The sequence below is a fragment of the Platalea leucorodia genome (genome assembly GCF_965183815.1).
Source record: "Platalea leucorodia genome assembly, chromosome: 5".
Taxonomy (NCBI): Eukaryota; Metazoa; Chordata; class Aves; order Pelecaniformes; family Threskiornithidae; genus Platalea; species Platalea leucorodia.
The window spans coordinates 72,686,122-72,701,073 of NC_138827.1; the positions used below are offsets into that span (position 1 = coordinate 72,686,122).

The 14,952-nt window shown below is 40.8% G+C and overlaps 1 protein-coding gene across 5 annotated transcripts in view; it reads right to left on the bottom strand.

Annotated features, from left to right (window-relative positions):
- The window catches only part of CREB1 (cAMP responsive element binding protein 1), a 45,194-nt gene that overhangs the window by 351 nt on the left and 29,891 nt on the right, over nucleotides 1-14,952 (bottom strand). For 2 of the 5 annotated variants that reach the window (XM_082314377.1, XM_082314375.1), the window contains 3 exons: nucleotides 11,226-11,408; nucleotides 9,720-9,874; nucleotides 143-6,714 (listed from right to left, as the gene is read on the bottom strand). In XM_082314377.1, coding sequence (XP_082170503.1) covers nucleotides 6,574-6,714; nucleotides 9,720-9,874; nucleotides 11,226-11,408 — 479 coding nt within the window. In that variant the 3' untranslated portion in view covers nucleotides 143-6,573. Of the gene's footprint in view, nucleotides 1-142; nucleotides 6,719-9,719; nucleotides 9,875-11,225; nucleotides 11,409-14,952 lie in introns of those variants that run through there. The other 3 variants (XR_014228409.1, XM_082314376.1, XM_082314378.1) reach the window with 3 other exon arrangements.

Sequence of the window (14,952 nt, forward strand, 5' to 3'; positions counted from 1 at the left end):
ATATGCCTTCTCCCATATTTCTATCTAGCTACCATTTGCCACTAAATTAGTGTAAATGGAACATCCTGCTCAAAAAAGAGACTTTATAGAGTTTTTTAAAGCATGTTTATGTGACTGCACATAAATGTTTGTGTAAAAAGGGAGTTATGACAGTTTATACCACAAAGGTTACAGTAAGAAAAAGCACTTCTTTATGACAATAATTCACAAATTCACAAGAATCACTTTAATATACAAAGCAATTACTACCATTCTGAAACACAAAGCAGCTAATATGTACATAGTGTTAATAAAATGCATTATAACCCAGTACAATTTTTTTTTTTTAAACACAGATAAAGCACAAAAAAATAAGTAAAAAAAAAAAAACACAACAGGGATGTTTCTAGATTTTTGGGGAAATGTAAATAAGAATTTATTTTCCCCCAATAATGGATTTTCATTTAGTCTTTTAACTTCCACAAGTATGTGGGAGTCGAGCTCAAATACCCTGTTCTGTGCTGACATGGTTTGGGTAAAGAATCAGAAATGCAGATGAGGTGAACTTACTCTTTCCAGCTCACATTACAAAGGGAGAATAATAACCCTCGCTCTGGAAGCTTCCCTGAAAAACGTTGTTCCAAAACAATTTCAAATTATAAATCCAGAGTAGAAACAACTCATTTTTTAAGTGAACAACCAATCTGTGGACAAGTCTGTGGAGGGGCTGGCTGCCAACTAGCACCTCTTGCCCTGTTCCCCATCCCATCCCTAGAAGTCCATATAAGCAGCACAGTTTCAAATCTCATACAAACTCGAAGTTCTAGAACTTTTTAAAATTAATGTTTTAATATAAATAAATGTCATTACACACACAAAAAAAATCGGAGTGGCACCTGGATGAAACACAACTTGTGGAGAGCATCCGAACATCCTTAGTTCTTAAGAGTGGCCATTTCCAGGTAACTAACTGGCTCAAGGCCTTCCTTCCCCGTGCTCTCACTCAGCTACCCCCTAATTTAGAGAAATACATAGCTGAGGCTGAGACCAAGTGAACTGACTGCTCCCAAGTTGTGAGTGCAGTAAGCGGTCAGCTTATGAAGTGAGCCAACCGTGGATCATTACAGCCTGTCCCCATCCCCTTCCCTGCCAGCACACAGCTCCTTAGGACAGCTGACTTCTCCTGCCTCTCGCTGGTGAAAGCGAGACCTGAACTCACCAGTCATACAGCAAGTCACAAACTGCGCTTGCAGTACCAGAGCGCAGACACATCACCGTCTTCAATTTGTGCTACGCAAACTAGCCCAAGCAAGTCTCTTTGTGGGCCAGAGCTTAAATACATTTAAAATTCACATTCCAAGGCAAAACACTTGAAATGCAAACCCTCTTTACCAACTGGATCTGGTCCCTTTTCCCCAAAGATGTACAGATTTAAGCCATATCCATCCACAGACCTGAACCTGTCACAAGCACACAGCAGATAGGATTTCAGCACCCTGTTTCTCTTCATCAGTCTGGCTCCTCCCAGACCAACTGAGCTTCATGATACATTCAGGTTTCTGCAAAATCAGTGTCTTTTACAGCTAGCAAATTCAAAAGCTCAGGGAAATGAGTTCCCAGGCACAGTACAGAGAACCATCAATGTACTGTGTGCTTTTAAAATCTGCTCACAGTGACAGATTTCAGGGTTATAGCTAAATTGTCATTGTTCCTGCAAAAGAAAGGTGGTTGTGCTTTTTTTTTATCTTTTAAAGCAGGGTGACACATTGTCAATGTACCTTTACTTCCTGGATTCAAAGAATCGGGAAGTCTTTTGATTTATTTTCTTGGAATGCAGCCTGTAAAATTTGCAGCCAAATCTCAAATTAAGAAAAGGGGAATAAAGTGGCTGAAAAATAGTTTAGCTTTCCTTCCAAATTAACCTCCCTTTCCCACTTGGGATCACTGAACTAGTTCTATTCTAAAAATAATTTCACATCCATCCTGTACATACTGCTCTGAGACACCACACACTTAATTCTTTCCAGTACTGCCAGTTCAGATCTCCTGCCATTTTGAAGTAATGCCTGCTGGACGCCAGGTGCTAATCAGCAAGTTAAATTTGCGGGGGAGTCAACTGCTGTGGGGAGAGGAGTGAATTGTCTGCAGGCAGCAGGATTACAACAATTGTGCCAGGGAGCTTCTCAAGCAAACCCAATTGCTCTTTTTTTTTTTTTTGTTCTGTGTTTTTTTTTTTTTTTTTTAAAAGTGCACATTTTAATTAAACATTTACAAAGAATATACTGTAGCAAAAATAAATACATGACCTTTTGGTTAGATCATTGGCAAATGTTACATCACTAACCAGCTTCAGGGTGAAAAAATGACAATAAAAACAGGGTCTTAGAAAAGCAATGAAATCCTCTATGAATTGTCATAGATTTGCAACCACTGATAATGAACTTGCTTTGACGGGGAGACTTGCCTCTACTTTAACCCACAAAAGCACTGTCTGTCTGTCATAAATTAAAAAAAATATAAAATAAAAAAGCAGAGGCCAGTTTTTGCTAACAGATGACTACTTGCAGTTGCAGTTTACTGGAAGCCCAGATTTAAAAAAACCTGTAGTACAAATTTAGATCAGAAACTATCAGGGCTGTTTTTCCTTATTAAATCTAACTTTTTTTTTTCCTGAGCCTCTTAATGATTCCAAACACCCCACCAATTTTCTGATCAAGCTACAAGTACCAGAGAAGACAGTGGTCTGCAACGCAAACGCCAACTACAGAAGAGCCAGAACCTGCAGGTGTCTGTACAGTCCTGATGAGCATCACAGGCTAAAATTGTGCTTTCAGATACAAGCAATGGTGCTGGCAACTACCTGATTCTGGTGAAATCGCTGCTTAAATAAAAATGCATCGCCACTACCCCAGGAGGAAAACAGAAGTCTTACCAGTGGTTCCTGCAGAAAATAACACCTTAACAACCTTTCCAATTGTTTTGCCTTTGATATATAGCTGCCAAAGAGAAAAAGCACAAAAGTGAATTATTCTGGGGGGTGGTGGTTGTTGTAAAACAACTGTTTACATAGTTTCAAAAATCTTCATCAATAAAAAACAAAAACAAACCTCACAAAAGCCATGAAAGATGAAATAAAATTCTTGAAAATGGATAACTGAGAAACAGCACAAAACAAATCAGTAATAAGCGCTAGAATAATGCAGCCCAGAACTACTGGGGCGGGAGGAAGCTTTCGCACACGCACACACATCCACACACACCCAGACACACACAGAAAAGTAAAAATTTTTTCTGACCTCCATATACTATAATACTCAGCATTCCTGACTTAAAAGCTCTCAGAGCTGTAGATTATATACTGTGTGTATATATATATATACATATATTATACATATGTATTTTCCAAGAATATCTAAATTAAAAGAGCACCTCTGACAATATCTTAACTGCCTGATCGGTGCTGTTGTTTTGCAAAATAATGACATTACAAAAATTATATTTCAAATCAATTCTTGTTTATTATGAACATAATGGATCTAGCCCTTTCTAACCCTCTCTTCAGGTAAAACAGGCTATCAGTTCTTGAAAACTCACAACCGTGAGATATAAAACTAACCCTCCCCCTTGCCAGCATAATTTCCATCCTACTTCCAAATGGCCTTAGTTTATAGAAGCTGATTACCCCAACCTCACTACTTGGTAAATAACATATGAATGGATTCCTGTGTCATATTCTTTCCCTTTCTGGGTCAATATGAATAGTAAAGCACGTATGGGTAACTCTAGCCAGCCCTGTACTTGGTCTAATACATTTTTTATTATTGTCATTTAAAATGTCCATTAAAGAAATTCAAGTCCCTAAATCCTCAGTGCAGCATAAATAAAAATAAAGATTTTTGCAGATCCCTATGTACTTTAAAATAACGTTCTTTTTCTTAGCAAAACGTTAGTTGCTAATGAGGTCCAGACTAGTAACACTACAGACTACTCACAGACCACGCACAGACAAACCAGTAACACAGTTCTCCTCTCACTGCCGCACAGATTGGCACCAACCCTGTACTAGAAGAACCCCGTGTGGGTACCCGTTTAGGCTCCCCGGTCCATTCAGCTCCCAGGTTTTGTGCCGAGTGACTCAGCAAGTGCTAGACAGTGCTCATTACCCACTAGGAACAGCTCTCAGATCACAGCTAGCCTCATTCAGGTTCACTGCAAAAACTCAAGTTTTTGCAAACAGATTGTTCTACAAAAGAAACAGCCTTAATGTAGCCGTGTACAGCTTTTTCTGTGTTTCTCGAAATTGGAGGAACCATTCCAGGTAACTGTGTGAGTTAGCCCATCGTCAGCTTCATGTTTTACAAGAATGACTCCTGCGTTATCAACATTTCTGCTTCAGCACTAGTTCTGAAAAACAGGTAACCGTTGTATGTATTTGTATTCTCTGACTTTAAGAATCAGACAATTTTTATAAAAGCATTGCTGAGAATTTAGGGTCGTCTTTAAATTTGCATTGCTAAACTAATAGATTCGTCTTCCATTAAATAAAAACATGAAAATCAATTCTCTCTGGCAGATAAAAATAGACCATTTATAAACCCCCTCAAAACTTGTGAAAATGAATTCTTTCATAATTCTGATACTTACGTTCTCTTCTTGAAACACAAACATAATTTGAAATCATTGATAACTCTAGATTTAACAATAACACTACAAGTTTAACCCTGCTCCTTTTAAAGTCTCTTGGAAACTGAATGCCCTCTCAAATGAGAAAACTAGAACTTTTAATACTGCTTAGCTGTTTGAGACTCAACTGCCCAGAGTCTTCCAGATGTTCTTCTTATAACGTCACATTGATTGTGTACAACCTTTTAGAAGCTCGTGTTTGAAATTTAGCTTAAAAACAGATAGAGTGAATGGGAAAAAATATTAGCTAATACTTCACTAGGCGAGGCATTAGTACAGACCAGAGTCTTATTCATATGTCTTATACATGAAAGTTTGACCATAAGCCCAAAGTAAACTTACTCCATCAAATGACCCAAGTTAATGTATCAAGAGACTGGCTTCAGAGGGCCAGTAAACAAACTGCACATGATTCTTTTTGACACATTCTTTTTGATGACTTCTTGACATTCCTTTTTGGTTCTTTTTGAGCATGATTCTTTTGAAGTCCTAATGAGTAGTACAGAGTTGTTTTTAAACATGAACTACCTTTTTAACAATGTAAATCTGGGAAAGATCACATTTCCTCAGTGCACACAAAAAAATTGATCTTGCAAACGTCTGAGGCATATGAGTAATTTTACTTACAGGAATAAATTACTCGGTAAATCTGACCCTTTACATGAAAAAATCCTCTGAATAAATTAAGAATTTAGCTAGCCTGGCCAGGTTCAAATAATTAATATTGCCCCTTGTGAAGCAGAAGTTGGAATATTTGTGTTTGAAGTCCTCTTCAATATTTGAGGTTGTCCTAGTAGTTGTCATACTGCAATTTAATTTATGCATGGAAGGCAGCCTCAAAGTTTGAAGAAGAATCTAGCAAACCAGGCTGATGTTTCCACTTCGTACAATAATTGCCATTACATATGATAGTGGTAGGGAAACAGAAATAACCTCATTGCTTGAGAGGACTTGGGACACAGACTATACTGTCATCAGCAAGTACGTATGTGGAACTGGCCGTGCTTCAACTGCTTAGTTGTTCTGCATACAAATAGGTAGTGCTTTCATGTGTTACCCCTGCTTACTACATGACTGTTTTCTAAACGTCACTATTGTACTTTTTTTGTTCTGAATTCCTCTCCCATCCCAATATCATTTCCCAACCAATATCCTATGAAGTTGGTGTTTGCTTTTTGTGCATTCAGAATGCTGAACACACTTGCACACATAAGCTTTGAGAAGCAACAACTGACCAGTGAAGCTCATTTCAATGCATTTGTTTCTGAGGTATGGAGAAGTTTTTACTAGTCCAGGAGGGCTTAACACAGATTACAAATCAAAACCCCTCCTGGGCTAGTTTGAAAAAGGTATGTTATCTCCACACCAAGAACGTGACTGTGAAGCGCCTTTCATTTGGCATGCTGCTTAGCTGTGTATTTTTATAGTTCATAATGAATATGTGAAACCAATTTGGCAACCATTGCTTCTTCATTGCACCATGGATGCTCCACATATGTGGCCCACAGTTCTCTGGACCAAGAGGCTGGGGTGGTTCTGTCTCTAAGGCAATGGAAAGAGCTCAGCACGAATTCTTGAAATCATTACAAAAGGACCCTCCCCGCAGTAAGTTCCCAAGTGACCACTGTTACTCCTTGAAGAGGATGGGGAGACGAGAAAGAAGCCTGTTCTTCTTCTTCACGCTGAGATTGATGATGAAAATAATCTTGTAGGGGGAGAAGAGGAGGCAAGTACTTGAACATTCACAGTTTGATGCAAAGCACAGATGAAGTATATCCTGTAGTTGCTTCAGGCAGTTTTGCGCATAGAAAAAAAGAAATGTTTAGAAAATAAAAAGTTTACTTTGTCTTTCTGGGTATACCCAGAACCAGTCTCTATCCCACCTGGACAAATGAAAACGGGAATCCAAAATTAATCTGATTTGTGGCAGTAAAGGTCCTTAAGTGCTTTCAACTCCTCAATCAGTGTCTTGTTTTGGTTTTCAAGCACAGCCACTCTATTTTCTAGACATTTCACATACTCCTTTTTCTTCCTGCGACATTCACGTGCTGCCTCTCTGCAAAGCAAAAAAGGCCATTCAAATCCAGAACTATTACTTGCAGACATGGGCTACTTAATTGTTCAGGTCAAACCTTTACTTAGTACTTCCATTTTTAGAATATGGAGGTATTATTAAGAAATGCAAGTTAGGAATAAACCTGAGTTCATAAAAATTGCTTCTCAGAAATCATACACACTCAAGATTCACAGATCATTTGAACACGCAGATCCCAGTAAGTCAGCACCAATAAAATTCTGCTTCTGTGAGAAAAGGATCCTATTCAATGACAAAATTCTGCTTGCAGGATTTACATTAGAACCTTTATGCTGAGTTGAATGCTGCTGCAGTAATTTCATAGATTTTATTATAATAAATAGATGAATAATAAAAAACATGGATAAGACCAATGTTCACCTATTAATCTCTTCATAGTCTTAACTTTTCCCTTTGCTGCAGTCCAGCCAAATACTAATGGTCAGGATGTTCAACCAGTGCAAAAAAAGTTATATTTAGAGCATTCAAGTATTTGCTCTCAAGCAATACTTTCATTTTATTAATAACATCTGCATCACTGCAATGAATGACTCAAATAAAAAAACCACAAAATAAACAGTCACTAGCAACCGTATCATCCCTTAGTCCTTGTCTGCTGTGCCAAGAACATGGCAGTGTTAATGTGCTAAGGCAGATCTCGAGACAGTCAAACTTTTAAGGCTTGCTTGTAAAGACTGAGATGCCTGTAGGTAACTTGGTAAAATACTAAGAACACCAATGAAAAATACCTGAAAGGTGTTACTGTGCTGCTGAGCATCCTGAAGGCAGTAGCACCAAGGCAGAAGCTATCCTGCACAGGCAGCAGTAATGGCACCAATATGCAAAGTAAGCACAAGGCTAAATGCTGCAGGTGGATGGGTGTCCAGGCAGAGGGCTTTCCTCCTGCAATGCATCTTGTCAGAGCAGAACACTGCACATATATGGAAACGTACATGCTTGCTTGCCCTGAACCTTCAGGTGCAAAGCAGAGCAGCTTCAAAAGAAGAGTGTCCCTTCATTGCAAATATTGCATAGATTGGTGACAGGGTCAATGTTCTGAGAAATGAGAGGACGAAATTGAACCTAGTTCTTCTACTTATTAGATAAATAGTAGTTGTAGTACTAGGTAAAAAAACAATGTCTGTTCCAGGACCTACCTGGTAAGAAGACTTTAAAAGTTATTTTTGAAATTCAGATCCACAGATGAGACAGGATGAAGAAAACCTAGTTCGTAAGCCCTGAAAGGACTCAGGTATCCATTCGTCCCTCCTACAATTTCACATGACTTGCAGAACTTTAGTGGGCCATGTGCAACATTTAGAATTTAAATAATTTTGGGCTGTTACTTGTGTCACCAAAAGATTAAGTACTACTGGATCAGGAAGTGCCTCCCAGTGCAAACTACTAACCTGTCTTCTTGGGTGACAACTTTTTCTTTCTTTTTGTGATTTTTGTGCCAGCTTGGGCTGCATATTAAGCCACCTCAAGTCTGTGTGCATTAGTTATTCATTATGGACAGCTAGAGTTATACTGAATTACAAGAGAGCTTTTAAAATGTAAAATTTACACAGAAAATTTGCACAATAATATCTATGAATATTTACGCTATAATCCTCCAATAAGTACCACCTCACCATCTGCCTCTCTATATCCCTTTCTCCTGCTTTGCTATGGAGCCCAGATTTGCGAATACCTATTAAGCAGGCAGGCTAAAAGCACCACATGCAACATGATACTGTTGCAAAAGCTGTCAATTTAACTCAAGTGGGGGTAATTCCCCATTGTTTTTCTTGGCTTTCCCAAACACAAAAGCTTTCTTTTACTGGAATAAGACTGCTGACTAAATAAGGGGATTCAGAATGCTAATTAAATTTTTCTCAAATGCAGAGCCTGAAAGGGTGACATCTACTATTCACTGATATCAGAAAAATATATAAAAAGGGGAGATGGGTGACATTCTGTACAAAAACCTTTTAAAAAAGTGAACTCTGCTGTTCAGCATTATTTACTTCATTAAAGCTCCTCAGACAAGCATTGGGTCTGCTCCTGTAACTTTCTGTTTTGTTCACAGCTTAGCAATCTACAGAAGATAAATGCACCTGTACAACATAACTGTTTTTTCAGACTGACAGATGAAGTAAACAGTGCTTTCACAGGGCTTCCCCTCCTCAGAGGGCAGGGAAGCACTGCTGTTTTCCCAGTGTCAGTGTAACATAGAAGCTCAAATCTGTGGATGGAGTTCAAGCTCGGTGTGATGGGTCAGCTCAGGCCCACGCCTTCCCTCTCCCACAGCAGTAGGCTGAAGGAGCATCATGCCCAGCTTCTCTCTGCTGCTCCCTTCCTTTGCTGCCTCCACCACGCTCACCTCAGTAGGCTTGGCTGTTCCTCCTCACACACTAAATCCTACCAGGTCAAGTCTCCTCTCTCTCTCTTTCAGCCCCTCTGCTGCCACTACTGGCTCCAGAGACATCAAAAGGAGTAGCTGCTCATTTAGCCTTTCCTTGAGTCTTTCTGCCTCCAGAGGATAAAACCCAAAAGGCAAGCAGCTAAAGAGAACAAATGAGACAATCAAGAAAGCACTCATGAAGAGTGCAGGTCGGCCAGAAGCAAGGAGGATGCATGTGGAAGGCTAAGGTAAAGAATCCAGGAAACTACATGAACGTATTAACTCAAAAAAAATCAGCTCACCTCAGTGTTTATAAGAACATATCTGCGGTCATACAAGTCTGTCACCAATGACTTTTCTCCTTACGGCAATAAACAAATTCACACACCTCACAGAATGAGTCTGACACCTTTACTTAAGGTTTCATAGTCACAATACATGGCATTAGCAGATGTGCTTCTTTGCTTTGCATCTTTAAATAGAGGCAAATTCTTCAGAAAGTATTTCAAAAAAATGACTAAGAAAGATCAGGATTCTTAGTGCTTAACACTCTAGTTCTATGCAGAGCTGACGGGGAAAAAAGTGTTCTAAATGTACATGCCTGTTCTTCATTAGACGCACTTCTCTCTTCCGTGCAGCCTCTTCTGCTGGCTGGGTTGGAAGTGCTGGAGAAGATGCCATGACTACGCCTGGTGCAATGGTGCTGGTAGGGGCGGTGCGAATCTGGTAGGTCTGCACATCTCCTGAGGCAGCTGAAAGACACAAGGGAGCATCATGTCGGTTTGGTGACAGTGCTGTTAAACGTAGTGCAAAGAGCACCAATGTCACCTAACCATGCGCTCTGGGCTACAGTACAGGAGCAATGACCATCATCCGGGTCATCATTGCTATCTCAGTCTTAGTTTATTAACGTATGCAAGGTTTTGGGCATTGCTGCTGAAGAAGTCTCCACTTGTGCTTGACAACTTGATTTGTCTTGCTGTACTGCTGTGCTTCTTTCTCCCTTAGCACATTTCTTTTTACTTCTCTGTTTTTTGGGCAATTTTAGCAGTTTTAAGAAGATGAAGGATGGCAAACTATTTCTAGCTCTGCTCCAAATGTCTATCTGCAAAAGGAGAAACTGCATGTGTAAGTATTTGGCACAGAAAACTGTGTGTAGAAATGTAGCAATTACTCCAACAAGAGAGAGACAGTGCAAGCTAGGCACTCGACTTCACTGATTCTCTAGAATGAACCAGGTCTTGGGTTTCTTTTCTTTGTTTATTGTAATCTAGGAGTGTGTTATATTTGCCTGAGCTTGTAAAAAAAATGATACCACCTAAAAATCACTTGTCCTTAAGAACACAAAAAACAGAATATCAATGCAACAATAGTATTTTTCTCAGCTATGTATTTTCACTGATGCCTGGAGACCTCTTCACTGGATAACTTCCAAATCACCTGCTTTACAATCATAAAAGCAGGGGTACATTTTTCTGTTATTTTTAATAAACTAATTTTTAATACCCCCCGATTTTTAATAAAACAACACATATATTTTAATACAATAAAAACCCCCAACTTATTCTATGATTCTAAGACTCAATAATTAAGTACTTGGTGACTAGTTACAAAAGCCACAATAGGAAGAAATTATGACTTGTAATTGAAAAGAAAGAAAAATTACTAATAAATTGAAGTGTCCTTATAGAAAGAAAGTATCAAACAACCTTCTTCCCTAACTTTAATGCTTCACTTATTTACTGTTGTTGCAGATGACTATCTGGGAGAACTCAGAACTCTGAAGTGGTACGAGATTTTGCAGAACATATGAAAAAACCCCATGTGGACAAAATGCAGGAAATACAGCATGGAAAACCAAAGATAAATATGTTGTTTTAAGAAGTAAACCCAAAATATCCACAATTTTATCAATCTGAAGGGAAATGCTCCAAGAAAATATGACAAATAGCTTTGTCCAGAATTTCCTTTAATCATTTTGGAGATTTATCTGTGCCAAAGCTGTTAATTCTGTTTCCTGACACATATGAAGGAGTTAGGTTGGCACCTTGTATCTGCATGGAGAAAATGTCATACAGAATGACTGTCTCTGAAGTTTCTCACCTTGTACAACAACTTGGTTGCTGGGTACAAGTATCTGTTGTCCATCTGTGGTCTGTGCATATTGTAAAATGGTGGTGCCAGGTTGGGTTGCAGCTGCATTGGTCATAGTCAATGTCTGGAGACCTTGTACTCCATCTGTGCCATTGTTAGACAACTGTATTGCTCCTCCTTGGGTAATAGCAACTGAAGACAAAAAAAATCGACACAACATTTAAGACACTAATTTACTCATTAACTTACAGTATTAAACCTAGATATGGAAGAATACTGGTCTGAGTTAAATCCCTTGAACCCTTATACACTCTCGAATCAGACAGATGGCTTTAATGTACATTGAAGAAATCATGCTTTGAAAGTAAGTTTTCAATTTTTTGTGAGACCCATTGTGCTGGTTTTGGTTGGGATAGAGTTAATTTTCTTCATAGTAGCTAGTATGGGCTATGCTTTGGATTTGTGCTGGACACAGTGTTGATAACACAGGGATGTTTTAGTTATTGCTGAGCAGTGCTTACACAGAGTCAAGGCCTTTGCTGCTGCTCACACCACCCCACCAGCAAGGAGGCTCGGGGTGCACAAGAAGCTGGGACACAGCCGAGACAGCTGACCCCAACTGACCAAAGGGCTATTCCACACCATATGATGTCATGCTCAGCATATAAAGCTGGGGGAAGGAGAAGGAAGGGGGGACATTTGGAGTGATGGCGTTTTGTCTTCCCAAATAACCGTTAGGCGTGATGGAGCCCTGCTTTCCTGGAGATGGCTGAATGCCTGCCTGCTGATGGGAAGTACTGAATGAATTCCTCATTTTGTCTTGCTTGCATGCATGACTTTTGCTTTACCTATTAAACTGTCTTTATCTCAACCCATGAGTTTTCTCACTTTTCCCTTTCCGATTCTCTCCCCCATCCCACTGGGGGGGAGTGAGTGAGCAGCTGTGTGGTGTTTAGCTGCCAGCTGGGGTTAAACCACAACAGTCCTTTTTTGGCACCCAACGTGGGGCTCGAAGGGTTCGAGATAACGACAGATTTGATTGGAATGTGCTAGATGGAATTTATAGCTGTTATTGCTGTTTAGCTATTAACTGGCAGGCTCCTGTGCTTGCCATGGGGCTTGCTTGCCTTACTGTATATTAGAGTCTAGCGCTCATTAGTGGCTGCCTTTTGCTTTCGCTGCTTGCTGTCCTGCTGTACTGCTCGTCGTCTTACTCTGCTGTGCCTGGGAACATTTTGATAACAGCAGTGGCCATGCGCCTGGGCGGGCAGGTGGCCAGGGCATCGCTGCTGTTTCTGTGCTGCTGTACTGGACAGACTGGAACTCCAGTGTCAACTTGAGTCGAAGGGCCTGTGACCTGTGGATGAGTCCACACGGGAGCAGGACACCCTGAAGCATCTGTGGCTGTGGATAAGCCCATGCCACAGCAGGTATGTCTTGAAGCATCTGTGGCCATGGTTATGTCTGTGCTGCAGCAGGTATACCTCGGAAGGGATTATGGACCAAGGATGATAAGTCCACACTGGAGAAGGCAGACCTCGAAGCATCTGGGGCTGTGGATGTAAGTCCATGCTGCAGCAGATACACCTTGCAGCATCAGTGACTGTGCACGAGGTCATGCTGGAGCACCTCAAACCATGTGGCCATGGATAAGCCCACAACAGAGCAGGTACACCCCTGGAGGAACTGCAGCCATGGGTAAGGCTATGTTGGAGCAGGTTTACTTCTGAAGAGCCTGTGGCTGTGGGCAGGGCCACGCTGGAGCAGGTATATCTCTGAAGGCATTGTGGCCCATGGAGAAGGCCATGCTGGAACAGGTGCACCTCAAAGCGACTGTGGCTGTGGATAAGTCTATGCTGCAGCAGGTACACCCCTGGAGAGACTGTGGCTCATGGATAAGGCTCCACTGGGAGCAGGTACTCCCCTAAGGGACCGCAGTCTGTGGATAAGTCCAAGCCAGAGCAGAGGCAAGGGGAGGAGTTCATTGCAATGTTAAACCTGATGGTCTGGTCCAAAGGGGCCAGGAGTGGAGATTCTGATGGAAATACCTTTAAATTGTTGTAACCCGGGATTTGAGTTGCATGTTATGGGAATTACAACAGCAGGAACCACCTGAACCAATGGAGGACAAGCCTTACAAGAAGCAGTGCAAGTGCAGCAGTGACCTGACCTGAGCTGGCTTTGGTGCCCAGTAGCCCCACACAACACACCATCTCTCCTGTCCTGAGTGACCACTGTAACAGATGGAGCCCAAAGTCATGGACTAAATGAACTCAATGGACATTTTGTGGACATTTTACAGACATTCCACAGGGATGGTCCATAGACTAAGGGAATGATATCTGTGTATTGTATCAAAGGATGAGAAAGGAGGTGGTGGTTAATGAGGATGCATTGGATAGTGTGGGACCTGAGCATGACATAAATGGTATGGAATAAGGGGTGGAGAATGTGCTGGTTGTGGCTGGAATAGAGTTAATTTTCTTCATCGTAGGTAGTATGGGGCTACGCTTTGGATTTGTGCTGGACACAGTGTTGATAACACAGGGATGTTTTAGTTATTGCTGAGCAGTGCTTACACAGAGTCAAGGCCTTTGCTGCTGCTCACACCACCCCACCAGCAAGCAGGCTCGGGGTGCACAAGAAGCTGGGACACAGCCGGGACAGCTGACCCCAACTGACCAAAGGGCTATTCCATACCATATGATGTCATGCTCAGCATATAAAGCTGGGGGAAGAAGAAGGAAGGGGGAGACGTTTGGAGTGATGGCGTTTTGTCTTCCCAAATAACCGTTAGGCGTGATGGAGCCCTGCTTTCCTGGAGATGGCTGAATGCCTGCCTGCTGATGTGAAGTACTGAGTGAATTCCTCATTTTGTCTTGCTTGCATGCATGACTTTTGCTTTACCTATTAAACTGTCTTTATCTCAATCCACGAGTTTTCTCACTTTTCCCTTTCTGATTCTCTCCCCCATCCCACTGGGGGGGAGTGAGCGAGCAGCTGTGTAGTGCTTAGTTGCTGGCTGGGGTTAAACCACAACACCCATATTTTTTGGGGGGCCAAAAACCACAGCCTAAACCGCAAATTAGATTCTCTGATAAAACAGCATCACACAGAGGAGCTACAATCCTCCCCCGGGGAATACTTTTTAATTTGTTAGTTAAGATTTTCTTCTTGGTTGATTTAGTTCTTTTCCTCGGTCCTTTCTTTTTTCTTCTCATCTGAAATTCCTCTCCTCTTCCATGCTTTATGCCCTTCAGTTTCCTCTGCTGCTATTGCTATCCATTTTGTGTTTCACTTTCTTCTTGCTTTGGCATTTTTTTTTCTTCTGACTGTATCCCCCCTTCTCTACAACTTCCTCAGAACCTTCCTAGCAGTGTTTTCATTCACAAAGGTCTATTTCCACACATTTTTTTTTTCCTTCAAGCATTCTTACTTTGTTGGTATTTTTCCTTTCTTTCCCTCAATCCTGTCATGCAGGTTTACTGAGACATCACCCCTCATTCATGATTCCACAGAATTTCACTGTGTTCCTATATATAGCCACACCAAAATCTCAAGCGTCTGCACAAGCAGTTATTTTATAGTAGGAAAGCAGAGTTAACCACATCAGTTTCAATAAAATTAAGTAAGTAGGGTATTAGGCAAAGTTGCTAAAGAGTAAACAGAAATACAAAATTTGTAAGAGATTTTAAAAGACGTAAACAAGTAGTTCTTTCTCTCTTTTGTATACTTA